The sequence below is a fragment of the Giraffa tippelskirchi genome, chromosome 14 (assembly GCF_054371585.1).
Source record: "Giraffa tippelskirchi isolate mGirTip1 chromosome 14, T2T-mGirTip1v1.2.pri, whole genome shotgun sequence".
Classification (NCBI taxonomy): Eukaryota; Metazoa; Chordata; class Mammalia; order Artiodactyla; family Giraffidae; genus Giraffa; species Giraffa tippelskirchi.
The window spans coordinates 34,213,134-34,237,780 of record NC_137288.1 but is presented as its reverse complement, the minus strand read 5'-3'; the positions used below and the strand labels follow the sequence as shown (position 1 = coordinate 34,237,780).

The 24,647-nt window shown below is 40.9% G+C and overlaps 1 protein-coding gene and 1 long non-coding RNA gene across 4 annotated transcripts in view; one reads left to right on the top strand and one right to left on the bottom strand.

Annotated features, from left to right (window-relative positions):
• Positions 1-22,911, top strand: part of LOC145534585 (uncharacterized) — a 35,188-nt gene extending 12,277 nt beyond the window's left edge. The window contains exons 3-5 of the long non-coding RNA XR_014074777.1: positions 15,422-15,515; positions 16,396-16,583; positions 21,969-22,911. This is a non-coding gene — a long non-coding RNA (uncharacterized LOC145534585). The remainder of the gene's footprint in view (positions 1-15,421; positions 15,516-16,395; positions 16,584-21,968) is intronic.
• On the bottom strand, positions 4,300-24,591 carry SLC39A6 (solute carrier family 39 member 6). 3 transcript variants are annotated; one of them, XM_081562415.1, is made up of 10 exons: positions 24,503-24,591; positions 21,434-22,168; positions 19,757-19,940; positions 17,751-17,920; positions 16,611-16,829; positions 12,099-12,204; positions 9,055-9,432; positions 7,633-7,713; positions 6,334-6,524; positions 4,300-5,563 (listed from the first exon to the last, which is right to left on the bottom strand). In XM_081562415.1, exons 2-10 carry the CDS (start codon positions 22,157-22,159, stop codon positions 5,411-5,413), a joined length of 2,208 nt encoding a protein of 735 aa, XP_081418541.1. In that variant the 5' UTR covers positions 22,160-22,168; positions 24,503-24,591; the 3' UTR covers positions 4,300-5,410. The 3 variants fall into 3 exon arrangements, with proteins under 3 accessions (XP_081418541.1, XP_081418540.1, XP_081418539.1); XM_081562414.1 differs by lacking the exon at positions 24,503-24,591 and adding an exon at positions 23,717-24,104; XM_081562413.1 differs by lacking the exon at positions 24,503-24,591 and adding an exon at positions 23,825-24,104.
• Positions 24,592-24,647: the final 56 nt, after the last annotated feature.

Here is a 24,647-nt window from a genome sequence, read left to right as displayed (position 1 = left end):
GGCTTTAGGATAGATATATAGACCAATGGAATAGAATAGAGAGCCCAGAAATAAACTCATATAACTGTGGTTTTCAACAAGGGTTTCAAGACTATTCAGTAGAAGAAAGAACAGCAACAAATGGTGCTGGGAAAACTGTATGTCCACAGGCAAAAGAATGAAATTGGACCTTTATATAACATCATTCAGAAAAATTAACTCAAAGTGGATCAAAGAGCCAAAACTATAAAACTCTTAGAAGAAAACATAGGGGAAAACCTTCATAATATTGGACGTGACGATGATTTAGACATGACACTAAAGGTACAGGCAACTAAAGAAAAAATAGACAAATTGGACTTCATCAAAGTAGTTTTTATGTGTGTGTTGAATGACAGTATGAACAGAGTAAAAATGCAACTCAGAGCGAGGGAATATATTTGCAAATTGCATATCTCATAAAGGATTAATATTCTGAATATGTAAAGAATTCCTACAACTCAACAACAAAAACCAAACAACTCAATTTAAAATGGGCAAAGAAATCTGAATAGACAGTTCTCTAAATAACATACACAAATGGCCATTAAGCACATGAAAAGATGCTCAACACCATTAGAAATTAGGGAAATGGAAGTCAAAACCACAATGAGACATGACTACCAAAAAGCAACAAACAAACTGAAAACAAATATTGGTGAGGATATAGAAAAATTGGAACCCTTGTACTATTGGGAATGTGACATCGTGGTCACTGTGGAAAACCATATGGCAACTCTTAAAAAAAAAGACATAGAATTACCATATGATCCAGCAATTTTACTTCTGGATATATTATATACCCCTCAAGAACTGAAAGCAGGGAAACAGATATTCGTACTTATGTCATATTAATAGTAGGGTACCTGCAATAGCCAAAAGGTGGAAACAACTCAAATGTTCATTGATGAGTGAATGGATCAACAAGATGTGCTATATACATATAATGAAATATTATTGAGCCTTAAAAAGGAAAGAATTTTTGACATATGGTTCAACATGGATGAACCTTGAAGACATTATACTAAGCGAAATAAGCCAGACTCACATGGGCAAATATCGTATTGTATGATTCCATCTATATGATGTACCTAGAATAGTCAAGCAGTATGTAGAGATGGAAAGTAGGGCCATGGTTACCAGGAGCTGGAGGAGGGAAGAAAGGGGAATTATTGTTTAAAGGGTTGGGCTTCCCAGGTGGTGCTAGTGGTAAAGAATCTGTCTGCCAATGCAGGAGACATGAGATGTGAGTTCAGTCCCTGGATGGGGAAGATCCCCTGGAGGAGGGCTCGGCAACCCACTTCAGTATTCTTGTCTGGGGAATTCCAAGGACAGAGTAGCCCGGCAGGCTACAGTCCATAGGGTCGCAGAGTCTGACACAACTGAAGCAACTTAGCATACAATATGCATCTCAATATGGGATGAGGAAAGAATTCTAGAGCTAGATGGGGGTGATGACTTCACAATGTGAACGTATGTAAGTAAAGCCCCTGAACTAAACTTAAAACTGGTTTAAACAGTGAATTTCGTCTTTTAGTTTTTTTAAAAGAAGGAAAAAAATCCATCCTAGCTATCAATGACATAGCTATAGAATTGTGGCAGCTTGCTACTTCCTTTAATATTCATTATACTTTGTATGTAAGCATGTAAGTTGGGAGTTTCAAGCTCCACTCCGTCTTTGGAATAAGAGTTTCTTTTTGGTCTTTATCAGTTCCTCCCTCTCTGCATATCTCCCTTCCCCTCCACTGCTGCTGCTGCTGCTGCTAAGTTGCTTCTGTCGTTCCCAACTCTGTGCAACCCCATAGACGGCAGCCCACCAGGCTCCCGTCCCTGGGATTCTCCAGGCAAGAATACTGGAGTGGGTTGCCATTTCCTTCTCCAATGCATGAAAGTGAAAAGTGAAAGTGAAATGGGTCAGTCCTGTCTGAGTCTAGCGACCCCATGGACTGCAGCCTACCAGGCTCCTCCATCTATGGGATTTTCCAGGCAAGAGTACTGGAGTGGGTTGCCATTGCCTCCACTGCTACTCTTTCTTAAACCCTTGACTTCATACGATGGGGATATTCAAGGAGACAAGTTTTTAGACTTCTCAAATTCTAGTAATTTTGTTTCTAATATGCTGAAATGCTTTTAATTCTGAATAAGAATTATATTAATTAAATTTGTATCTTTCCACTTCACTCTGTTAACATGGTTTGTTACAGTAATGGGTGTTCTGATTATTTTATATTCATTATTTTATAATCATGATTATTTTGTAATCATGTTTGTATTCCCAGGGCCACCTTACCTGATCAAAACATACACTTCAGAGTTTGATTTGCTGTTTCATTTAGGATTCTTGCAGGAGACATAAGAGACATGGGTTTGATTTCTGGGTTGAGAAGATTCCCTGAAGGAGGGCATGGCAACCCACTCCAGCATTCTTGCCTGGAGAATCCCATGAACAGAGGAGTCTGGTGGGCTATGGTCCATAATGTTGCAAAGAGTTGGATACGACTGAAGTGACCATGCATTTGCTTTTGCTTTCCCTTTTTGTACTATCCTGTGAGGTTTTGTAAAGGTCTGGAATTTTATCCATTTAGAAGCTATAAGTTAGCCTGTTTGTTTTGTGGACTGGGGCATAAGACATGAACTTCTGGGACACAATGGACTTTACTGTTCTTAGCATAGCCAGCAGCATGAGCAGCATTTGAGACCCTCTTGAGCTTCAGGTCTCATAGGAGCAAAGGGAAAGGTCGCAGGTGGATGGTGCACATGCTGAGTTTGTGTGGCACTGAGGAACACTGCACTTGGGGAAACCACCTCTCCTACATAAGATCTGCTCCTTGTCTTACACCTCATCTTTCAAGGTTGTTCACTGATAATTGGCCCAGGGAGAATTTTCAGGGCCTTTTATTCTTGACTTAGCTGCAAGAACGTATAGGGAGTATTAAGGTACCAGGCAGACTGCCTTTCCCAGAATGGTTTTGTATCAAGTTACACTAATCCCAATTAACATGATGAATATTCTTTTTTTCTAATCCCATAATTACTTGGATAATATGTGTTGCTTGAAGTTTTGGTAAATCTACAGCAAAAGGGTGTTATTTTGAGGGAGGCTTGGGAAAACTGTGATATGGTGGTCATCTTAACAGTTACTGATTTTCAATTTTTCCCTGGAGTGGACATTGATATTTTTTCCAGAAATATTCATAATTAATGATTGTTAATTATGTTAATTATCCAAACAATTAATGATTGTTTGGATCTACTACATCTCTATTTATGTCTCCTTCTTTATTCAAGATATTATTTATTTGTACATTTTCATTTTCTATCAGTCTGTTAAGTGTTTTCCCCCAAACAAACAGCCTTTGGCTCATATTCTACAGTTTCTGCATTGTCCTCTGATCTTCAATCTCTCCCACACAGAGCCGTGGGAACCAACTCCTTAAATCTTCTGTATACTCACTAGTGAGTGCAAACTGGAGTGCAAACTATGGTTGCTATCATCCTGTTTTGTGAACTGGTCCAACACACCTTCCATCTTCAAAATCTCTGTGAAAGAAGGAGGTATAAGTCATCTCCCAAACTCTTTGAGGAACAGTTTCCAATGTCCAGAATTTCATCTTGCACTGACCCAGCAGTGGCACTAGGGTGGGTCTGTGGGTTTCTGGAGAACAGTAATCATTTAGCCTGAGAAGGAGATGTCCCATCTCATCCTTTCAAGCACTTCCCCTGCCCACCCCAATCCAAGTAATTCTCATTAGTCAGACCCCTCTCACTTGGTTTGGGGGACAGAAATGCTGGTCCAAAATTGTCTTAGTACACAGGCTGTAAGGTCTTGCCCAGTTGTTCTCGATTCTCCTTAGAATCTAGGGTATCAGTGCTTCTTCTCAAGCTTAGGTTCTGGGGTTTGTTTTTTGTTTGGGGGGGATTTTTTAAGTTAGGGATAGCTTTGAACAAACTGTGGTCTAGTATTTTCTGAAGTGCCCTTTGTGATAAAAATGTAAAAAATTGAATAAAGCCACCTTATACAATAATATAAATGAATCAACAAGTATATATAATCTGGGTTATACTTAAGAAAATCAGACGTCTCAAATTCATAGAAATAGAAAGTAGAATGGTGGTTACCAGGTGCTATGGGAAGGAAATGAAGAGTTTCAGTTTTGCAAGGTGAAAAAGTTCTGGAGACAAATTGCATAACATTGTGAATATATGTAAAATTATTGAGCTGTATGCTTAAAAATGGCTAAGATGGTAAAAAAAAAAACAAGCAAAGAAAATCAGAATATCTGATATGAAGCTGATATGGGAATTTATTTTGTAGAAAAGCAACAACTAGAGAATGCCATACAACCCTAGTACATCTAAAGTACTATATATAAAAAGGACAACTGCTCACAACGACAACACTGAAGCACTGAAAGATACCAAATTACTTTCTGAATCCAAGAAGTCAAATTATAATCAGTACTGTTTTAATGTTCTTACATATATTGAAATTCTAATACACTGACAAGTGGTAAACCAGATAACTAGAACATCCAATAATGGAACTTTGGGTGATATATAATATAACTTGGTGATATCCAAGTCTTTTGACAATACATAAACTTACTCATACTCATCTGGCATATCTCCACACATATTTTAAAATTCCAATTTCTTAGTCAAATGATGTATTTTGCAAATTATTAAATATATTTAGACGTCTTTACTATACAAAGTTAAATGTACAACTAAATTAGTAAAAAGTGCTGAGGTTTTACTGGAACATTAATACTCTGACAAAAACGTTTATGAATGTACTCTGTACTTTACTAATACTGCCTTTTTCCATTTATATCTAAATTTCCCCTTCTATTTAATAACCAGTTTTGATTTTTTTATACAAAATCGATAACTTCTTAATTTATATAGATTCTTCTCTTTTTCTCCTTATTTCTTAGCTTAAATTCAGTTTAAGCTTTATCGGTATCTTAAGCTTCATGTGTATTCTTACTCCTAAACACCAGCAGTTCTTCAGAGGCCTAAAATCCAGCATGGGAATCACTATATTAAATTAGTTCTAGAAAAAAAAACATTAAAGATATTTTTTTCTGAAATATACAGAACATGTCATGCCAAATCTCTTGTTTATACAATAAACTGGTAATATTGGTAAATTGCACATATAGCTTATATTCCCAGAACAGAATAACTTAAATATTAAAACGTACCTTTATGTTACCACCATAACTGACCCTATAAGCATAACAAATGACAATATTCAATACAAAAAAATCACAAAATCCACTAACCTTAAGTGCTACGGATCACACCGTACGAACTCATCTCCCTATGACCTATTCAAATTACAGACAGCAAACTATAGCTTTAAGCTACTCTAGCATTTAAACCCTAATCAGAAATTTATACGAAACACAATTTTATGTTCAAATATGGAAATAAGCAACATAATTCCAAAACCCAAAAGTATCCCAGCATTTTGTAAAAAGAAATATCCCCAGCGGCTACATCCATGGTCACTAGCATCATTGTGCAACATCTCAGGTACCTTTAAAACAAACAAAAAAAGAGCAACCTTTAAGTTTCCAGAACCATAGATTTTAGAAGAATTTCCAGGACACTTTATATGTCGCTGGATATACCATGAGTCAATTTTCTAAAACATGACTCTAGCTAATGTCACACAGCAATTCCTAATAGTTAATTAACAGTGATTACTCATGGTCTGCTCAGCAAGTCAAAATTATATTGATCCAGTTTGCTCCACTGTAAAATGGAGAGCTACACTGATTACCCTGCTTACTGTCTGTATCTGTACATAACGTGTGGTTCACTTAAAGTGCAGAGATATGGAAATCTTTTAACATATAAAATATAATCTTAGCAGTAAGACTGGCTGAGACTGTTAAGTGGACTTTGGTGACAACAAGATAGGATTCCTTTATCCGTTAGTAAGGATCCTTTAAGTGTTCTGATGTATACACAGCTTGCCAACAGTATGTGGCTTGTACTAGGTTTTTCACAAGTCTATGTACAATTCAATGTCTGATTACTGAAACTCTACTCTCAGAAAGACACATCAGAAGCAGGCAGATACTTCTGTGTATCCTGATACATATTAAGCAGGACAAAGATGTGCTTGTGAGCAACAATCCAAAAAGATAAACCAGTAAGGACTTATGTTTTATATGCTACTTTGTTGAGCACAGAATCTCACTGCAATTACATTTATTCTACATTCTTTTAAAAAATGCTGTTTCAAGAACATTTTTATTTCATTGTTAGTCAATTCTGTAATTTGACTTCTTAAAAACTTACCATATCAACCAGAGCAACATACATGAACAAGCCTGCAGTAAGTGCAAATATCCACATAGAAACATTCTCAGCATAATGACCAATGAAAATTCCTGTGGCCATTCCAAGATATGCCAGCATGGCTGACAGGGCATTATAAAGAACAGCCTGCTTAACAGTCATGCCAGCCTTCAGTAAGACAGCAAAGTCACCTTTAACAGAAAACACAAAAAGGCAATTAAAGTCATTAAAAAAAATCATTTTTAAGACACATACCCAAAAGACTTTCGAGATTTAAGAAACTATCCAATTTTTTTTGAGGAGTGGAAAAAAAAATGCAAAATTAAGAATCACTCAGGGTTAACAGAGTGAATCAGTATAAAAAACCCTAACAGTTTTATAAACTAAGATATCTTTTATCCAAAGTTTTTCTTAAGGTTTCTCGTTTGTCAAAGAATGTCAATACCAAGAATCTACTACTGTGCTCTTGCACTGTATTCAAGGGGCTTTTAACTGACCACAAGCAGGAAGAGGGAGTAGAGAACACACAGGAAATGATCAGAAAATGATTAAGGCAATATACATTATAATTAAGAGCTGAAGAGTCTAATGTTCCGGTTATAAAAGAAGAAAAGAAATTAAGATCAAAGTACTTAAGAGAGGCTTCATGGAGCCTGAAGGATCTAGAAGGTGGAGCACAAATCAGATGTTGAGGATTACAGCACTGAACAGGAAGATGGGAGGCCTTCTAAATGGCAGAACACATGCCAAGGGACAAAAGTGAAAATGATGCTACAGGTGTGTAGCCAACTGTAAGAAGAAAAACAGGGACACAAACACAGAACCAGGGCAACTCTGGGAAGGTTTTAAGTCCTGGTGACAGAGAAAAAGAATATTCAAAACACAATTCATCATTTCTCTTTCTTTTTAGTTCCAATGAAATTCTCTTTGCCAAGTTCTCTCTGTTAATGGAAGATGACTTTATTTGCCTGTGGTCTTATTCATATTCTGTGTACAACGAAAATGGACTGACATCACCATACGCTGGTACAGGAAGGTATCTGGCAGGGGAAGAGGACCAGAGAGGGTGCTCAGGGATCTGTCTGGCAACACCACACAGGCAATTGTGTAATCACAGTCACAGGGTTAGAATTCTGGCTGGAAACAGACTTGTCCTCGGTGAGAAACAAAGCTAGCTAGGATAGCAGACTTATAAGAAGCCATAAATGAGAAAGCCTGCTGGAAACTATCGTTAGCAAAAGCCAGTGACACTGAGATATGATACCCGTATGGAAAATACTGTTTGTAGGGCTCTCTTACCTAATTCATGAGGCAACTCATGACAAAACACAGCAACAGAAGTACTTAAACCACTCGATAAACCTTCAGTAAAAGCAGCACCTGTGTAAAAAAAAAATCACTGCATTATTTTGTGGGTGTGTATTTTTAAAATTTGTATAGCACATACAATGAGGTAAAAGAAATAAACTATATTCTGGTTGTGAATAAACAGAACTTTCTCAACTGCACTCTGTAACTTCTTTATAACTAATCTGAGATTACATTCAACTAGGCTTAAATTTCCCGAAGAAGCACAAGTAGATATGATTGAGAAGGGAAGGCTCGGCTGTGCCTTAAACAGTGATTAAATGATCTTACACAAGCCTGAGAAGTAACTGCTACCACATAAAGCACTTATGGAGAAATATAAAACAAACTGATTTAAAAGGTTTAGGGAAAAAAACCTCAGGAATCAAGAGTACAAACATGTTTCCTAGCCTCAGAGGAATCCACTGTGTAATTAGACTTTTTTACATTTCTTCTTTCAATGTCTTGATAAGGGAAGTTTAAGACAAATAGCTCCCTGCTTTTAAAAGTTAACACGTTATACAACTGATTGCTTACAAACCATGACTGAACACTTGCACATCCTTCTGTGTCGCTTAAGTTGTGCATGGTGCAGAGGAGGAAGAGCGCAGTGCAGGGAGCAGGGCCTGGGCTCATCTCAGCTGGGCAACAAAATAACACTGCCTCGTTGGACCTTGCCTGCCTGCTCTGTAATTATTTCCATGGCTCCTTCTAGAACTCTGTGTGTGTGCACACATGCTCATTCATGTCCAACTCTTGCAACCCTATGGACTGTAGTTCACCAGGCTCCTCTGTTCATGGGATTTCCCAGGCAGAATACTGGAGTGGGTTGCCATTCACTTCTCCAGGAGATCTTCCTGACCCAGGAATTGTCTCTTGAATCTCCTGCTTTGCAGGCGGATTCTTTACTACTGTGCCACCTGGGAAGCCCCTCCCTTCCTGCACAAATATTCATTCATAAATATTCTATTATCTCTCAATGGTAGCACAACTTACAAAAAGTCTATAATTCTTCTTTGGGTAGGGATTAGTAATTCACACTTATCAGATAGATGAAGATTCCTTTAGCATAAAAGAAAAGATGGTGGAAAAGATACTTTCACTTTAATACATACTATTTATATTGCAGATAAGGAAAAGTAACTTTTGGCAGCTACAATTTAGTTAAAGGGCCAAGCACAGTTTCTAGCATGTTTTCATCTTATCTCACATTTATCGAGTACATCACTGTCAAAGCAGTCAAAGAAGAGATAACATTTTGATAACCTTGGATGTTAATAACCTTATCATACCAACCTACTCTTTGCTAAAATCAGCAGCTTGAAGTGGCATTTTCAGACATCAACCAAAAAGGGCCGAAACATAGAGACATACCAATTGCGAGGCCATCGCTGAAATTGTGCAGGCCATCCCCCATGATCACCATCCAGGCCAATGTGGCAATGCCGGCATCTTTCAGCTCCTCCCGAGAGTAGCGCTGACTGTGGCTGTGGGGGTGGTGGTTCTGGTGGTGGTGGTGATGGAGAATATGATGGTAGTCATGATGGTGGTGGATGAGATCATCAGACTGGCCGAGTGTATCATGGAAATGCGAATGGCATTTATTCTTGCACCCTCTGGGTACATATTCATTGTAAACTTCCTGTGGATGGGCATGAGCTATCATGACTTCCTCTTCTTCCAAGATTGCTGGCTGCTGAGAATCAAAGTGGGAGGGCTCTTGTGAGTCAGCTCGTAAATAGCCTTCAGGTCCTAGGTGTAAACATAAAGGACATTGGGACAAAGTCAAATGGCTCTGTTAATGTGCACATTTCAAAATCTCCACTGACAAGAGTCAACAAGACTTCAAAGCACGGCAACTTTCTCACATATACCTGGCAGACTAGACTTCAGAGTACTGTTGATGAAAAACATCAGTATGTTTTAGTGAATTTTAGAAGTTAAATGATTTTACTAAGAATGGATTTTAGATGGTAACCTTCAGTAACCACCCCAGATCCTCCCTTAAATTTTTTTGCCTATGTTTTTCAAGATAGGTTTTTTTTTCTGATTATAAAAGAAGCACACACATTTTAGAAAAATATTTCACTGTTGACATTTAAAATAATTTAGAAAAATATTCCAAAAAAATTGGAAATAAAAAACATGCATAATTCTGTCATCTGATTTCCTCTCTTTCAAAATTCAAGGGAAAGCAAAAGAGGGGAATTCCTTGGTGGTCCAGTGGTTAGGACTCTGCGCTTTCACTGTCAAGAGTCTGGGTTCAATCCCCAGGCAGGGAACTAAGATCCTGCAAACCATGTACTGTGGCCAAACAAAAATTAAAAAGGAAAAGCAAAAGAACGTGAAATACCATCATCACCAAGAAACATTTATCTGTGTAAAGTAAACTGCAACAGTAGGTTTTGTTTTTTCTTTTTTGTACACTGGCATCAACTTTCCTGGCAGCATTCCTGACACTATGGTCCAATTTTAAAAGTTATTTCCTCTCATCATTATAAATTTCACTGGAAATTGTGAAGACGGAATAGATGCAGGAAGACAAGTGAGAGTATTTCACTCGCTCTTTAGAGAAGAGCAGCATGCTGGAAACAAAGGGTGGACAGGAAATCTTAGGACTGGCCAGTAGCAACAATAAAGTTGTTCTTCCTCCTCAGTCAGCAACTGAGCATCTGCGCTGGGCCAGGCACTAGGACAAAGTGGAGCAGGACAAAGTCTCTGCCTTCAGGAAGCGCATGTTCTTGTGGGGAGACAGACACTTGACAAGGAAATACACGTATAAATAAGGTAATTAAGGCACTGGACAGCATGGGAAGAAAATAGAAAAGGGGAATATGAGGAGAGTAAGTGGGAGACCTCTGTATTGGGATGATCCAGGAAGGCCTCTAAGAAGGAGATGTCTGAGTTGAAATTGAAACAATCAGTCAGTTCAGTCGCTCAGTCGTGTCCGACTCTGTGACCCCATGAATCGCAGCACGCCAGGCCTCCCTGTCCATCACCAACTCCTGGAGTCTACCCAAACCCTTATGTCCATCGAGTCGGTGATGCCATTCAGCCATCTCATGCTCTGTTGTCCCCTTCTCTTCCTGCCCCCAATCTTTCCCAGCATCAGGGTCTTTTCCAATGAGTCAACTCTTCGCATGAGGTGGCCAAAGTATTGGAGTTTCAGCTTCAACATCAGTCCTTCCAATGAATATCCAGAACTGATCTCCTCTAGGATGGACAGGTTAGGAGGAATTTATATGAAGACCTGGGAGAAAAGTGCTCCAAGGAGAAGAAACTGAGGATTAGCTTCTGAGACAGACTTGGTATGCTCACAGGATGAAAAGGAGGCTGTGAGGCTGGACAGAGTGAACCATAGGGGAGAGTGGAAGGCAGGGCAGGACCTCAAAGGTCATCATGAGGCATCTGGTTTAAAAATATTAATTTTAACTGAGCCTGTCCAACAAGAAATGCCATGCTAACAAGCCCCAGGAAACACAGTAACTTTACAGTGAAGAAACATGGGAGACACAACCTTAGCCAAGTGATCAAAATTACCACCACCGCTATGTGACCGAGCGTCATGGTGGCAGGCAGGTCACGTCACCAAAAAGGATGTAACACACTTTGTGCTATCTTGCCCAAACAGATCAACCTAATGCAAAAACAACAGGAAAACTCAAAATGAGGGACAATAAGAGGCAACAATTGACCTTGAATTGTACTTTGGATCATCTTTTTTTTCCTTTTGGGGGTTAGGGGAGTATAAAGGAATTATTAAGACAATAGGAAAAACATGAAAATGGTCTATAGACTAGAAAATGGCATTGTATCAGCTTTAATTTCCTGGTGTTGATCGCTGACCTGTAATTACATAAGAGAATGTCCTTTCTCTTAGGAAATAGAACAAGTATTTAGAGGTAAAGCAGCATCACTTTTGTAACTTACTCTCAAATGGTTTAGGAAAAAAAAATGAGTAGTATGTATACACAGAGAAAGAGAGAAAGAATGATAAATGTACATAAAATAACTGGGGAATACAGAAGAGGCAGAGGAATTCTTTGTATTATTCTTGGAACTTTTTTCTAAATTTGAATTTACCTCAAAATAAAAAAATCAAAGAAAGAAGACATATAAATATACATAGAAATAACCAACTCACTGGCAATTAAAAGAAAGTATAAGTTTTAAAAAGAGGGGAGGGATTCCCTGGCGGTCCAGTGGTTAGGACTTGGCACTTTCACTGCTGGGGCCCAGGTTTAATTCCTGGTTGGAGAACTAAGATCCCAGAAGCCTCGTGGCACAGTCAAAAAAAAAAGGGGGAGTGGAAGATTAATGGGGGTGGAATATGGTCCCATCTCTTCTGGAAAGTCCAAGCTGCCTGCAAATCACAGAGCAATGGACTCCCTCCAGCTCTCAGATTTATAAGGACTTACGATCATCTGCATCTACTTTCTCCTCATTTGTTGAAAGTTGAGATTCATACTTGGACAGCTGCTTTTTAATCTCCACATCATCATCATTTTCAGGTTTTTTCTGATTCTGTAACAGCAAGGAAAAGCAATATTTGAAATAAGTGGCTTACTTATGCATACACCTTCAGATAAACAGTTAAGCAAAAGATTTCACAGAAAAAGACAACAGAGTAACAGACTTCTAAAGGAATAAACCCCATCTAAGGGCAAGGCCTGCACTCAACTTCATAGCATCTAGTAGTTTGTTTTAGGCATAAACTGTTCAGAAAGGTAAAGATTATGCATCAGTAATACGAGAGAAAAATCACACACTCATCTTTCTGCATGTCTCTCAGGTCACACAGTATAATTTGTTTTTATGAAAAGAGCACTGCATCCCCTGGGAGCTATTTAGAAATGCATGATCTCAGGCCACACCCCAGAGTGAATGGATTTGAACTTGGATTTTAACTAGGTCTCCAGGTGACTCATACACCCATTAAAGTTGAGCTCTGCCTCAGGCCATCAATTCAGAACAGGCATGTTCTCCTGGCAAGTAGTGATCTGCTAACCAACTGCCTGGTTTCCTCCAATGCTTCTTTTGGGCAATGAAACCCCATACTTGCCACACTTTTTGTAACTGACTATTATACTGTGATACTGATACGTATTTGTTACTAAAACACTTTTGCTGTCATAAAACACCATTACCAGTTTTCTCTTTTGAAACAAATCTCTAGTAGTCAGTCTTGAATTTATCACTAGATTGTTAAACCAACTGAATACCATACTTGAGATCCTGTCCATATCTCAGAACCCAAGAATGAAGGTCACTGTTAGAACAATGGTGCCTATGTATTACTGACTTATGTAGAATATTTAAGATAAGGAAAACTGTCACAAAAATAATCACCTTCTTATTTGCAGTATCTTTTGAATATGACTCAATCTTCACCATAACTGAGATTTCATTTTTAGCTCTAACAGTATATAAAATATCTGCACATTTTTAGGTTATGAAAATGTTTAAAAGGAAGCACAAACCAATCTTTATACCTACCCCTGGCATGATGCTTCAAACACAGAAAGTACTTAAATATTTGTGAAAGTAAGTGAATTCAGGATACTTTAAATCACTTAATTGATGTTTTATTTCTTGTTGAGCAATGACTATCTCTAGTTTTTAAGCAATTCTTTCATTCCGCAAGTATTAAGAGCCTCTAATGTTTCCTGTGTTGAATTCTGGCAATACATCAATACACCATAAACCAAGATACACACAGTCCTTGTTCCCATGGAGCTTATCACCCACAGGGAGGGAAGTTTTATTCAGGTAATGATTACACAATTCTTTGATTTCAATTTTTGATACACCTTACAAAGGACAAACACACAGTACTACAAGAGTGTATAACAAGACCTAACTAACTCCCACGACAGGATTCATCGAGAAAGTGATGTTTATGCCAAGACCTAAATATGAGCAGGGTTTGCTGGAGAAGGGCGGGGAGGATTAATCCAGGCAGGGAGACGGCATGTGGGAGGACCCTAAAGCAGAAAGGGAGCAGCCCCTTCTTTAACTGAAAGAAGTGCAAGGTGGTTAGGGTCTGGTAGGTCAGAGACTGGGCAGCTAGTAGTGAGGCTGGGTAGTGGGGAGTCCAGACAGTGCAAACCATGGACTATGGACTTCATCCTATCATGGACTTCATCCTATAAGCAATGAGACATATAAGAGAAAGGATTTTCAGCAGTGGTGTCCGACCTCATCAGACTCATTTAAACAAATCACTCTGCCCCCTCCACTATGGATTAGAAGAGGATAACAAAATAACGTAGACAGTCCAGTCAGGAGGCAACTGCCGTCAGCCAGGTAAGCCGAGCTTAGACCAGAACAGCAGCAAGGAAGACGGAGAGAAACAGATAATTTACTTCTGGATACACTTAATAAAACTAGGTTGGAGGATGAGGGAGATTTATAGATGATTTTCAGGTTTCCAGCCTGAGCAAGAAACCTGAGAATCTGGTAGAAAGAAAGTCTGAGGTAGAAATATCATTAAGAGCCTAACTACACAAGTATGTGACTCAACCCTAATTCAAATAAAGAGACTGACATATACGGATATCTTAAGGGAAATCCTAAGGTAAAATGTTCCATTATAAGACCCTGATGCTGGGAAAGATTGAAGGCAGGATGAGAAGGGGACAACAGAGGATAAGATGGCTGGATGACATCACTGACTTGACGGACATGAGTTTGAGTAAACTCCGGGAGTTGGTGATGGACAGGGAAGCCTGGCATGCTGCAGTCCATGGGGTCGCAAAGAGTCAGACATGACTGAGAGACTGAACTGAACTAAACTGATGGGTCTGAAGAGCTACCAATGCTTACCATGTAAGGAGTAGTTTTTTCTTTTTGAGAGAACTAAATGAGATTTAAAACTGTTCCATAAGTAACACTAAGATTTGGATGCCCTTGAAAGAAGATAAACAGAATACTTTCTAAAAAGGAAGAGAACATGAAATGTTTGTGAAACACCTGTGGGAAGTCTTTGCCTAGAAATTATGCTTATCTACTATTAACTGCTTCTTATGCGTGTGTGCTAAGTTACTTCAGTTGTGTCCACCTCTGCGACCCTATGGACTGTACTTAGCCCGCCAGGCTCCTCTGTCCATGGGATTCTCTAGGCAAGAATACTAAAGTAAGTTGCCATGCCCTCCTCCAGGAGATCTTCCCAACTAGGCATCGAATCTGAGTCTCCTACATCTTACTTGCACTGGCAGGCAGGTTTTTTACCACTATTGCCAGCTGGGAAGCCCTTAATGCTTCTTAAACATTCAACAAATTATTTATCAATCCTCTACTATGTGCCAGACACTATTCAAGGCACTGGAGATAGAGCAGTAAAGAAGATGGAGCGGTCCTGGACCTTAAGAGCTTACATTCTAGCAGAAATTATTTGAGAACAGAAATTCCAAACTTCGTTAACTACAATCCATAGTAATATATATGTAACACAAAGAGTAATATATGGAATGTACTGTAATATCACTGCTGCATTTAAAAACATGGCTCAAGACACAGACTGATTTCACAACTCACAAGTAGTTATAACTTAAAGAGTCTGAAAAACACTGATCTGTATTAGACCACAGACAGCCTACCTCTTAGAGTCCTATGTTAGAGCACCAGGTTAATAAACAGAACTCTTTTACACTGAAATTAGAATGGCATTTGAAACAGAAATGCAGTAAAACAAACAAACCCCTCCCCTGCAAAAAATTCCTTAAAATGATTTTTTTTTAAGGTGAGAATAATCCCAGAGAAAGCAAAGAAGTAGGATATATCCTCAAAGCCATCCAAGTGAAGCAGCAGAGGAGTCCACTCTTCACTTGTTCCCCGTAAGCGACCTTCAGCAAGGGTTCAAAATCTGCCGTTTGAGATTTTAGTGACTGTAAAATCTGTAAGGGCAAATATTCACAGGATGGAGGAGGCTACCCTGTACACAGGCACTTGGTTCCCAGCCTAAGCTCTATGCTCAGCAAGAAACAGCTATGTTAGTTTTCAAGTCTCTTCATGCCAGCTATACCTGCTATTGCAAGTGCATGATTTAATTACATATTATTCAGACTATGAAATGCCAGTGAGAAGAGTTACTGCCATGAAAACTTCAGTTGAATGCTTCTGAAAGATTCAAAGGCAAGTTGCTAATTACATAAGGCAATCACTGTATAAAACTTCTTAATTTTCAAAAAATCTAGATTCTACATTAAGATAGCTTTACAAGTATGTAACTTCTTGCTCAATTTAAGAGAAACCAAAACTGGAAATTTAAAAGTAGCAGGGCTGCAGAGAAAAAAATGAGTTCATACAGAACTCTGACTCCAAGAACATCTTGGTCAACATCAAATGACCAGAATATGAGTATACAAATGTCCAAAACGTGTACATGTTATTATTAAGAGTCCCCATGAGGACAGTCTTTTGACTGATTTACCCAGTCACATCAGATAGGAAGAGGAAAATAACACCATAGGCAACTCCAAAGATATTTTCATCAGATATAGAGCCTACTGTTGAGCTTCATATTATTTCTGGGGGCACTTTGCACAGAGCAAGTCTGAGTGAGTCAGATCGTCTTTCAAACAAAACATAACATTTAGCTACTGAGTAATTTAAAAGCTGTACATACTTACAGTGTATAACTCAAATGAGTTTGGGGTAAGTACACACCCATGAAACCACCACCGCCATCAATGCCTTGTTTGGTCATTTATATAGATATTTACCCTTGCCTGTGACTCTGAAGGGAATACTGAAGACAGAGAAGTCCAGGGTTACTGACTTCCACGAATGCTTCTGGAAGCAAAAAGGTACTGAACCTCCTCACAAATGAAGATCATACACCTTGGAAAAGCTCTGCTAACAGTTCAGTTCAAGTGCTGCTCTAAATAAACGTCCAATGCATAGTAAGTACTCAGTACACTTTTTCTTACCTTTTTCTTCTTATCTTTAAATTGTTTGATCAACGTGAGGACATGTTCAACAAGAAACATGAAATACAAGCCTCCCAGAGCTGTCAGCCCTTTCCATGTAGAATCAAAATAGGTATTTTCTTGCATGTTTTGAGAAGAGAGGTGGCTGAAAAGTGGTCCCCTCTTCATTTCCATTGCTGGTTCTTCATGGCTGTGACTATGGTGATGACTTGCATGAGACTAAAGGCAAAATAATACAGATTTTATCAATTCATTTGTTTCACATGTCAGAAAAATTGGCTAAGATAATTAATGTCAAATATGAAACCATTCAGAATTAAGCAATTAACATTCTACTTCAGAATGAGGGGAAGTTTAGGATATTACAAGTAAAACTACCAACAAGCAGCAGTGACCCAGAGCTTAATGTATATAATGCACAACGGCACTTTAGTGGAGTGGATCTATTCAGTGTAGAGACAGACACATTCTCCAATGATCCTCATAACGTACAGGTAGAGGGTATTTCCAATGTTTCTCCAAGGCCACAAATAAGTCTTAACAGGCATATGGTGTCTACTGCTCATACATCCAGTGGAAAAGCCCTACCACTGTTCTCGGTGTGCTTCCAAGAAGCCCAGTCTGGGCAATGGGCCCTGGCCAGTACCTGAGATCCAGGCACCCTGCCCCAGTGGCCTGCAGTTGGGTGCAGCAGGAACTTCTGTCCCTGCGTGTTAGGGAAGCGGGTGTGGTGCACACCAAGGTGAGACTGGGGGTCATGGGTACACCCCACACAAACGCTCCTAGAAACTAAGCTTCCAGCCTTTTATACGTATCAATACACAACACAAACCGAAAATACATATATTCAATATATATATTTATAGACGCATGCATATATATTAATATTTAATGTTGAATAGTAAAACACACTGAAAGTGAAAGTCTCTGTCGTGTCTGACTCTTTGCGACCCCATGGACTATACAGGCCATGGGATTCTCCAGGCCAGAACACTGGAGTGGGTAGCCTATCCCTTCTCCAGTGGATCTTCCCAACCCAGGAATCAAACCAGAGTCTCCTGCATTGCAGGTGGATTCTTTACCAACTGAGCTACCAGGGAAGCCCTATAAAACACACTAATGGATAAATTATTTACTTACATGTGGAAGAAGGTGTAAGAAAGCATCACCACTCAGTGTCCCGACAGCCAATGCCACAAGGAAACTCAGAAGAAACTTGAAAAACACCCGATTCATGAGAGGCACTAAGATAACACCCAGCAAAGACAGGAAACTGATGACGGAAATGGCTATAAAGCCACCAACCCAGGCTGTCAAAGAGAACAAGACAGAGCAAAGGACAAAGCAAACAACTGATAAACTTTCAAAGCGAGACTGTGGAGTGGCATAAAGTAATCTGTAAAAGCAGGGGAGCTTACCCCATGACAGATTCATGTTGATGTCTGCCAGAAACCAACACGATACTGTAAAGCAGTTATCCTTCAATTAAAAACAAATAAATTTAAAAAAAAAGCGGAACTAAAGAAATACAAACTCAGTGGAACAGAACTGTGGCAACAGAGCAATAACCAAGAAGTTGGATCAAATGTGACTGAACCCTCCAGACAAAAGGAGTAAACCTAGGAGAACATTCTTCAGCTAGGGTCCATCTAGTCAAAGCTATGGTTTTTCCAGCAGTCATGTATGGATGTGAGAGTTGGACTATAAAGATGGCTGAAGGCCGAAGAATTGATGGCTTTGACCTGTGGTGCTGGACAAGACTCTTGAGAGTCCCTTGCGCTGCAAGGAGATCAAACTAGTAAATCCTAAACGAAATCAACCTTGAATATTCATTGGAAGGACTGATGTGGAAGCTTTAATCCTTTGGCCACCTGATGTGAAGAACTGACTCATTGGAAAAGACCCTGATGTTGGGAAAGAGTGAAGGCAGGAGGAGAAGGGAACGATAGAGGATGAGATGTTGGATGGCATCACCGACTCGACGGACATGAGTTTGAGCAAGCTCCGGGAGTTGGTGACGGACAGGGAAGCCTGGCGTGCTGCAGTCCATGGGGTCGCAAAGAGTCGGATATGACTGAGCAACTGAACTGAACTGAGGGTGAAGGAAGGGGAAGGTATGGTTACCAAGGATGAACTCTCAATCACTTGGGAACTGAGCTTGCAGACTCCCATAACAGTTATATTATGAGAGAGAAGAGGAAAAAGTTAGGGAAGGAAGGAAAGGAGGGAAGAAAGGAGAAAGGAAAGGAAACTGGGAATCAGTAATATCCTCAGTGAGCAAAGCAATCAATTCATTATAGGTTCTGAACAACACAACTTACACTATAGCAGACTGTATCCTGGTTTCATGTATTAATAAGAACACACTAGGATTAGGCTCCTAAACAACTCTGACCATTCTCTAAACAATGTGACAACATACAAAGAAATCCCAATTTTTTAATTGGAGGATAACTGCTTTACAATGTTGTGTTGGTTTCTGCTGTACAACAATGTGAATCAGTCATAAAGATACACATATCCCTTCCCTCTTGAAACTCTCTTCCACCCCACCCTCATCCCACTCCTCTGGGTCCTCACAGAATGCTGAGTTGAGCTCCCTGTGCTATATAGCAGCTTCCTGTGTGTACACGCTCAGTCACATCTAACTCTCCAACCCCCTGGACTGTAGCCCTCCAGGCTCCTCTGTCCATGTGATTTTCCTAGCAAGAATACTGGAGTGGGTTGCCATTTTCTTCTCTAGGGGCTCTTCCTGACCCAGGGATCGAACCCGAGTCTCTTGCATTGGCAGGTGGATTCTTTACCACTGAGCCACCAAGGAAGCCCCCAGCAACTTCCCACTAGCTATCTATCTTACATATGGTAACGTATATATTTCAATAGAACCCAAATTTTTTGAATGACCTTGATATATACTGTGGGAGAACCTCAGACAAGTTATTATCTAATATATTTTCTGGGTTTTGTTTATTTTTTTAAGGGTAAAGCTAACACATTTGCTTTCTTCACATCCAAGGCAGAGAACAATTAAGATGATATATTTGGAATTATGCTGAAAAATGAGCAGGCTGATGTAAATAGAAGGAAAAAGCACAACATAAATATATCTACTGGAAATGATTTTTACATAAAAAAGGCAATTTTACCTATTTGTAAAGAATAGGTCTTTGGAGGGATTTCAGCTTTCTTCTCACTTGTTGTATGAATCAGACATGATCTAGTATCAATCTGATTGATGATGGCTGGGCAGAGATAGTTGAACTCGGTGGCATTCAATGGAACCTGGATGCCCATGCCATGAGAGGTAAGCAGCTTTGATGCATTGAAACACTGAAGGAAAAAAAAATTAACAGTGAAATCACCGAAAGGCATACCCATTAGAGAATCTAAAAAAGCTGTTGAGGACAAAACACCCTTTCCTTACTGAAGCTACTTCTTAAGGTAAATCAAAATCAACTTTTGTTTTAAGTACTTTGGAATCTGCCTCAAGCTACCTGGAGATACTATGTCACAGGGGTGATTTCCCATCTCTTCTGCCTATTTCTTCTTGGGAGAAGCAATCACATCACTAGTCACTGCTAGAGAAAGCCTCAAGAAGAAAAAGTTTGAGGATAAACAGATATTCACAAGCCTGTTAACTCACTGTATAGACCTATTCAGGAAATGAGCTTTAATTTCGAGATGGGTTCATTAGAGATTGAGAAATATGTTGTTTCTGTACTAATGCTATTATACTTGGTCTAAACAAGCCTAAGACATGTCACTCTTCAGCAATCATTGTACTTGCAAAACTTAGCTCAGTGCTGTGTACATACTTGGCAAAATAACACTTCACAATGAGAGAATATTAAATTCTGTAGATTACTCCCTTTGGCAACACTGGTTAATGAAACAAACCTGCATCGGCAGGCAGTTGTTTCAAAAATTTAATTAGATGACAAGCTTAGTTTGAAGAGAATCTCTGCTGGAGAATGTAAGCTCCCTCTCCTTACCGAAAAAAAACAAAAACCAAACAAAAACCCCCACAAAAAAACCACTGGCACTAGCACCTGTTTCTCATCTTCTGAAAAGCTATTTTAAACTCCCACAATTTTCGGCCAATACTACTCCAAACAAATTTTATTACTAGTGTCACTATGGGAATGACCATTAGTAGCATTATCCCAGAATTAGTACAGGCATGTGATGGTTTGAATGAAATACTTAAGTTCTGCCTATTAATGTATACCAACTAATGCCTTGTTGTTGGCATTTCTTAGCTAAGGCAAACTATGTACAGCCAGCCTGGAAGTCTAGCCTCGGAGAAGAAAAACACATGAACTCAGGACCTCACTGCCCAGACTTTTCACTTGTCCAGCACGTCACTCTAGGTAGCAGCTCCAATTTCCCTCACTTTACAAGTCACTGTGATCCCTCTGTCAAGGAGGCAAAGCGGCTCTTGCATTCTCTGGCCCTTTAAACCACACCTTTCCCTAAAACATGAATTCTAACTCCTGCTCTTTCGATCTTCCATTTTAACTTTTTTTTTTAATTAATAGTATTCACCTTTAAAGATTTTCTCCCCAAAATAATTTGATATACTTTAAATTCTATATTAGAAAATAGCTTCACCAGGCAGTAGTATTCTTACTGAAGAACTTACCCCACAAGTTTTTTATCAGGAATGTTTTCAACATAGTGGAGACACTTTGAGCTAAGTGCCTGGCTAAGAAAGGAGAAATTCCCCTTTCAATGAACTCACTATTTTATTTTTAGTTTAGAGAGAATGGCAATGACAGGATAGACAGCAGGCATATTGATTAAAACAACGAGAAACATCTCACCTCCTGAGTATTTTCACTTGGGCTTCTGGAATACATAAAGCCTTTTCTGGGCTCACTCATTGATTCATTGGTTCTCCTACTAGCCAGTCTGCTCGCCCGGCTCTTTTCTGTGACACTGGGTGGAGTGGAACTGTTCACATCTTTGGGGAGAAGTTTTCCATGTTTTGGAGTTTCTATGGTCTCGAGAAAGTGAGTTCCCTCAGAGACAGCATTATACACAGTTGAGGTATCTTCATTAGCACCAACACCCTCCTTGATTAAAACATTCCTTCTGCCACTGGCATGTTCTGATCGATGAGATCCCTTCCCGTGGCTGTTTCTTGGCTCTTTGCTTGAACCATCAGAGTCATGGTCTGGGCAGAGAGCTTTCCGACTATTTTTACTGGAAGCAGCATGATTATGGTGAGAGTGATGCTCATGGTCAGAATGATGCTCATGGTCATGGTGTATATGAATTCTCTTAATCTTATCTATGCCTATATTTTGAAGCAACTTTTTGAACCCTTCAATTGACAGGGAATTATTTTCTCCATAGCGGTGGAAAAGCTGCTGTAGATGATGCTGCCGTGTGGTAACTGCCAAGTCAACATTAATGCTAGATTCCCAACTTGGAATAATCTTCTCAGTGGTCTGAGGGAAAGCAGTGGCTGGTCCTACTTCATGAAGGGGATTTGTGACTGACAGAGTGAAGGTCAGGATCAAGATCACTGATAAATTCCTCGCCATCGCACCTTCCTAAAGAAGACAGAAAACGAAAGGAAAGAAACAACAACCTTGTCTTGACTTCCAAAACAATTTGAATTAAGAAATCTCATGCTGAAAACTGATGTCTAATCAAATAACCAAGTTTAACAGAGCACCATCTAGAGTGATCGGTGTAGTGCTACATACTGTAAAAAACAAAAAACCAAACTGGAGTCCTAGGCTCTACCTCTGCATTGCTGAAACATGGGAAACAACTGGAGAGCAGTTGAGCTAAGACTCTGTAATTAGCACTATAGAAGCAATAGTAATTCAGAGACTGGAGGGACCCATGTGGTCACAGCCATACTGGCATTATATCATGTTTCAAACAAGAATTCAAAACAAAAGAACACAAAATCCAAACTAGCTACCTCCACCACGACCACCATCATTTCATAGAACAATCTTTTAACATCAAAAAAAATAAATATGGCAATCAGAATAAGTCACATTAAAAAATTTTTTTCTTAAACCATATATAAATCTATTTGAGGCTTTTCTCCCCCAGTCCCATTCTTCAGAGGCAACCAATTTGTCCAGTTTCTTGAAAATCCCTCACACATACTCAGGTACATGTCCACCTTAATTATACTAATGGGATCTTTTGTTCTTCCACTCAACAAATGACATCTTTCCATGTGAGTATATACAAAGTGATCACATACGTTTGAACGACTGCACAATAACAGTTCTTTAAGGAAATTAAGCTCTATTAAAAAACTGTGTTGCTCTTATTTTGCTATCACTCATCCACATAATACTGATGGGAACCGAAGAACTATGCTCCAAAGAGGAGTTAGGGATCCAGCTGAGCCTTGAAAAGCAGAATTCAGTTAAGCAGACGAATGTATAGGCCAAAGAAGCAGCTAGACTAATATTTCAGGACTCAGCCAGCAGATGATCAGTACCAATGATGGGTGGTGATGGTGACCAAATTGGTCTGCCTCCAGTGAAATAAGGGGAGCTCGGGCTCCGGGGTAAGGTGGCAAGGGCGAGGAGCAACCGAGTGCTACCACCTTCAGCTCTTTTTCCTTGCACCAGCTGGTAATACCTATTTCATACGGTGACAGAGGAAACCACTCGCATGGATGTATGTGGAAGTGCTCCAAATGCTGTCAGCAGTATTGCACAACTGCTGCTTATCGTACTGTGAAAAGAGGACGTACGCACTATCACTGGGCTAGACTCCCAAGAGAACAATCCTTGGGGCCCGAAGTTTTAACGGGCAGAAGAAAACCTTTAAGAAATACACGAGGAGCGAGATGGGTGGGGACAGCACGGACGAATGGCTCAGGAGCAGCTCCGTGCCTTTCCCAAGGGAGGGAAGGATGCTTAGGGCGGTCCCAGACCCGCCAGCGGATCTCCTTCCCCGCAAGTCCGCGTGTGCTGGAGAAAAATGCAGAAGGAAAGGGCCTGGAGAAAGGAGTGAGCGGAGAAAACGGGAAAGAGGGCGCAAAACTGCCTCTAAGGGCTTTTTATTTTTAACCACCACAGTACTCTCTCGGAAAATGATATGAACAGGACAAACCGTTTCCTTACCCCGTTGGACACCGCAGCCCGCTGTGCACCCCAAACTGGGAAGTCTGGCCTCGCCGGTCCCGCGGGGTTCCCCTCTTCGCCCGCCCTTCCAAGACCTGCGGGACTCACCTCTCCGCGGCCTCGCCGACCCCCGGCCCGCTCCCGCGCGCCGGTTCAAGTTCCCGCCGGCGGTGCGGAGCCGACCCTTACTTGTCTCCCTTGAGGTGTCTACACGGCACGGAGAGGCGGCGGTCTCATCGGCCCGGCTGCCCCTCGGTCGGGGTAGCGCCGCGCAGACCCCGGGAAGCCGCGCCCCACGCGCCGCCGCCGCCTCCCTGGAGCAGGAGGACAATCACTAATTAGCTCCGCGCGCAGCGCGCCTCCGGGAGACACCGCCTCCGCCGGCCTCGGCTGCGGGGCATGCGCAGTGCGGCTCCACCCCGTCCCCGGCGGGCGGATCCGCGGGTCCGTCTGTTCGCCGGCACCGCGGGGCTCGCAAGGGCGGGAGGGGGGCGGAGACGTGGTCCCGGTGCGCGCGGGGCGCCGAGATCTGCCCGGGGCTCCTTCCTCCAGCTCCTCCGCGCCCCCCGCCTCTCTGAGAGACTCGTTCGCCAACCCCCTCCTCCCCCACCGAGCCAGCCCCGTCTGCCGCTGGGATCCCGACAGTGAGGGCAGCGGGACGTTCTCTGGGCACACGAGTCCCAGGACTTTCTGGAGGGTTCTGAGCGCTTCCGGTCGCGTCTGTGTTCCTGGGACGCAGGCCGTGCTTGGGCCACGGTCCTGGACACGTGGGCTAGTAGAGGTTACCTCAGGCACTGAGGGCCGTTTGGGCCGGGGTGGGTGTGGTGCGAGCCCGGCGGAGGCGGGGTCGCCCCCGCCCCGCCCCCGGCCGCCTCGGAAACGCGGCCTGGATAACGCCCGCGGGAAGACGCGGCGGGCGGGCAGTTCCGCT

Excerpts from the sequence above, each read along its gene's own strand:
- SLC39A6 (XM_081562415.1), bottom strand. The coding sequence starts at position 22,159 with ATGGCGAGGAATTTATCAGTGATCTTGATCCTGACCTTCACTCTGTCA. Across the intron at positions 9,433-12,098 it reads GAAAGTAGATGCAGATGATC|GACCTGAAGGCTATTTACGA; the intron begins GTAAGTCCTTAT and ends GTTTACACCTAG. Across the intron at positions 7,714-9,054 it reads CAGCGATGGCCTCGCAATTG|GTGCTGCTTTTACTGAAGGT; the intron begins GTATGTCTCTAT and ends TTTTTTACACAG.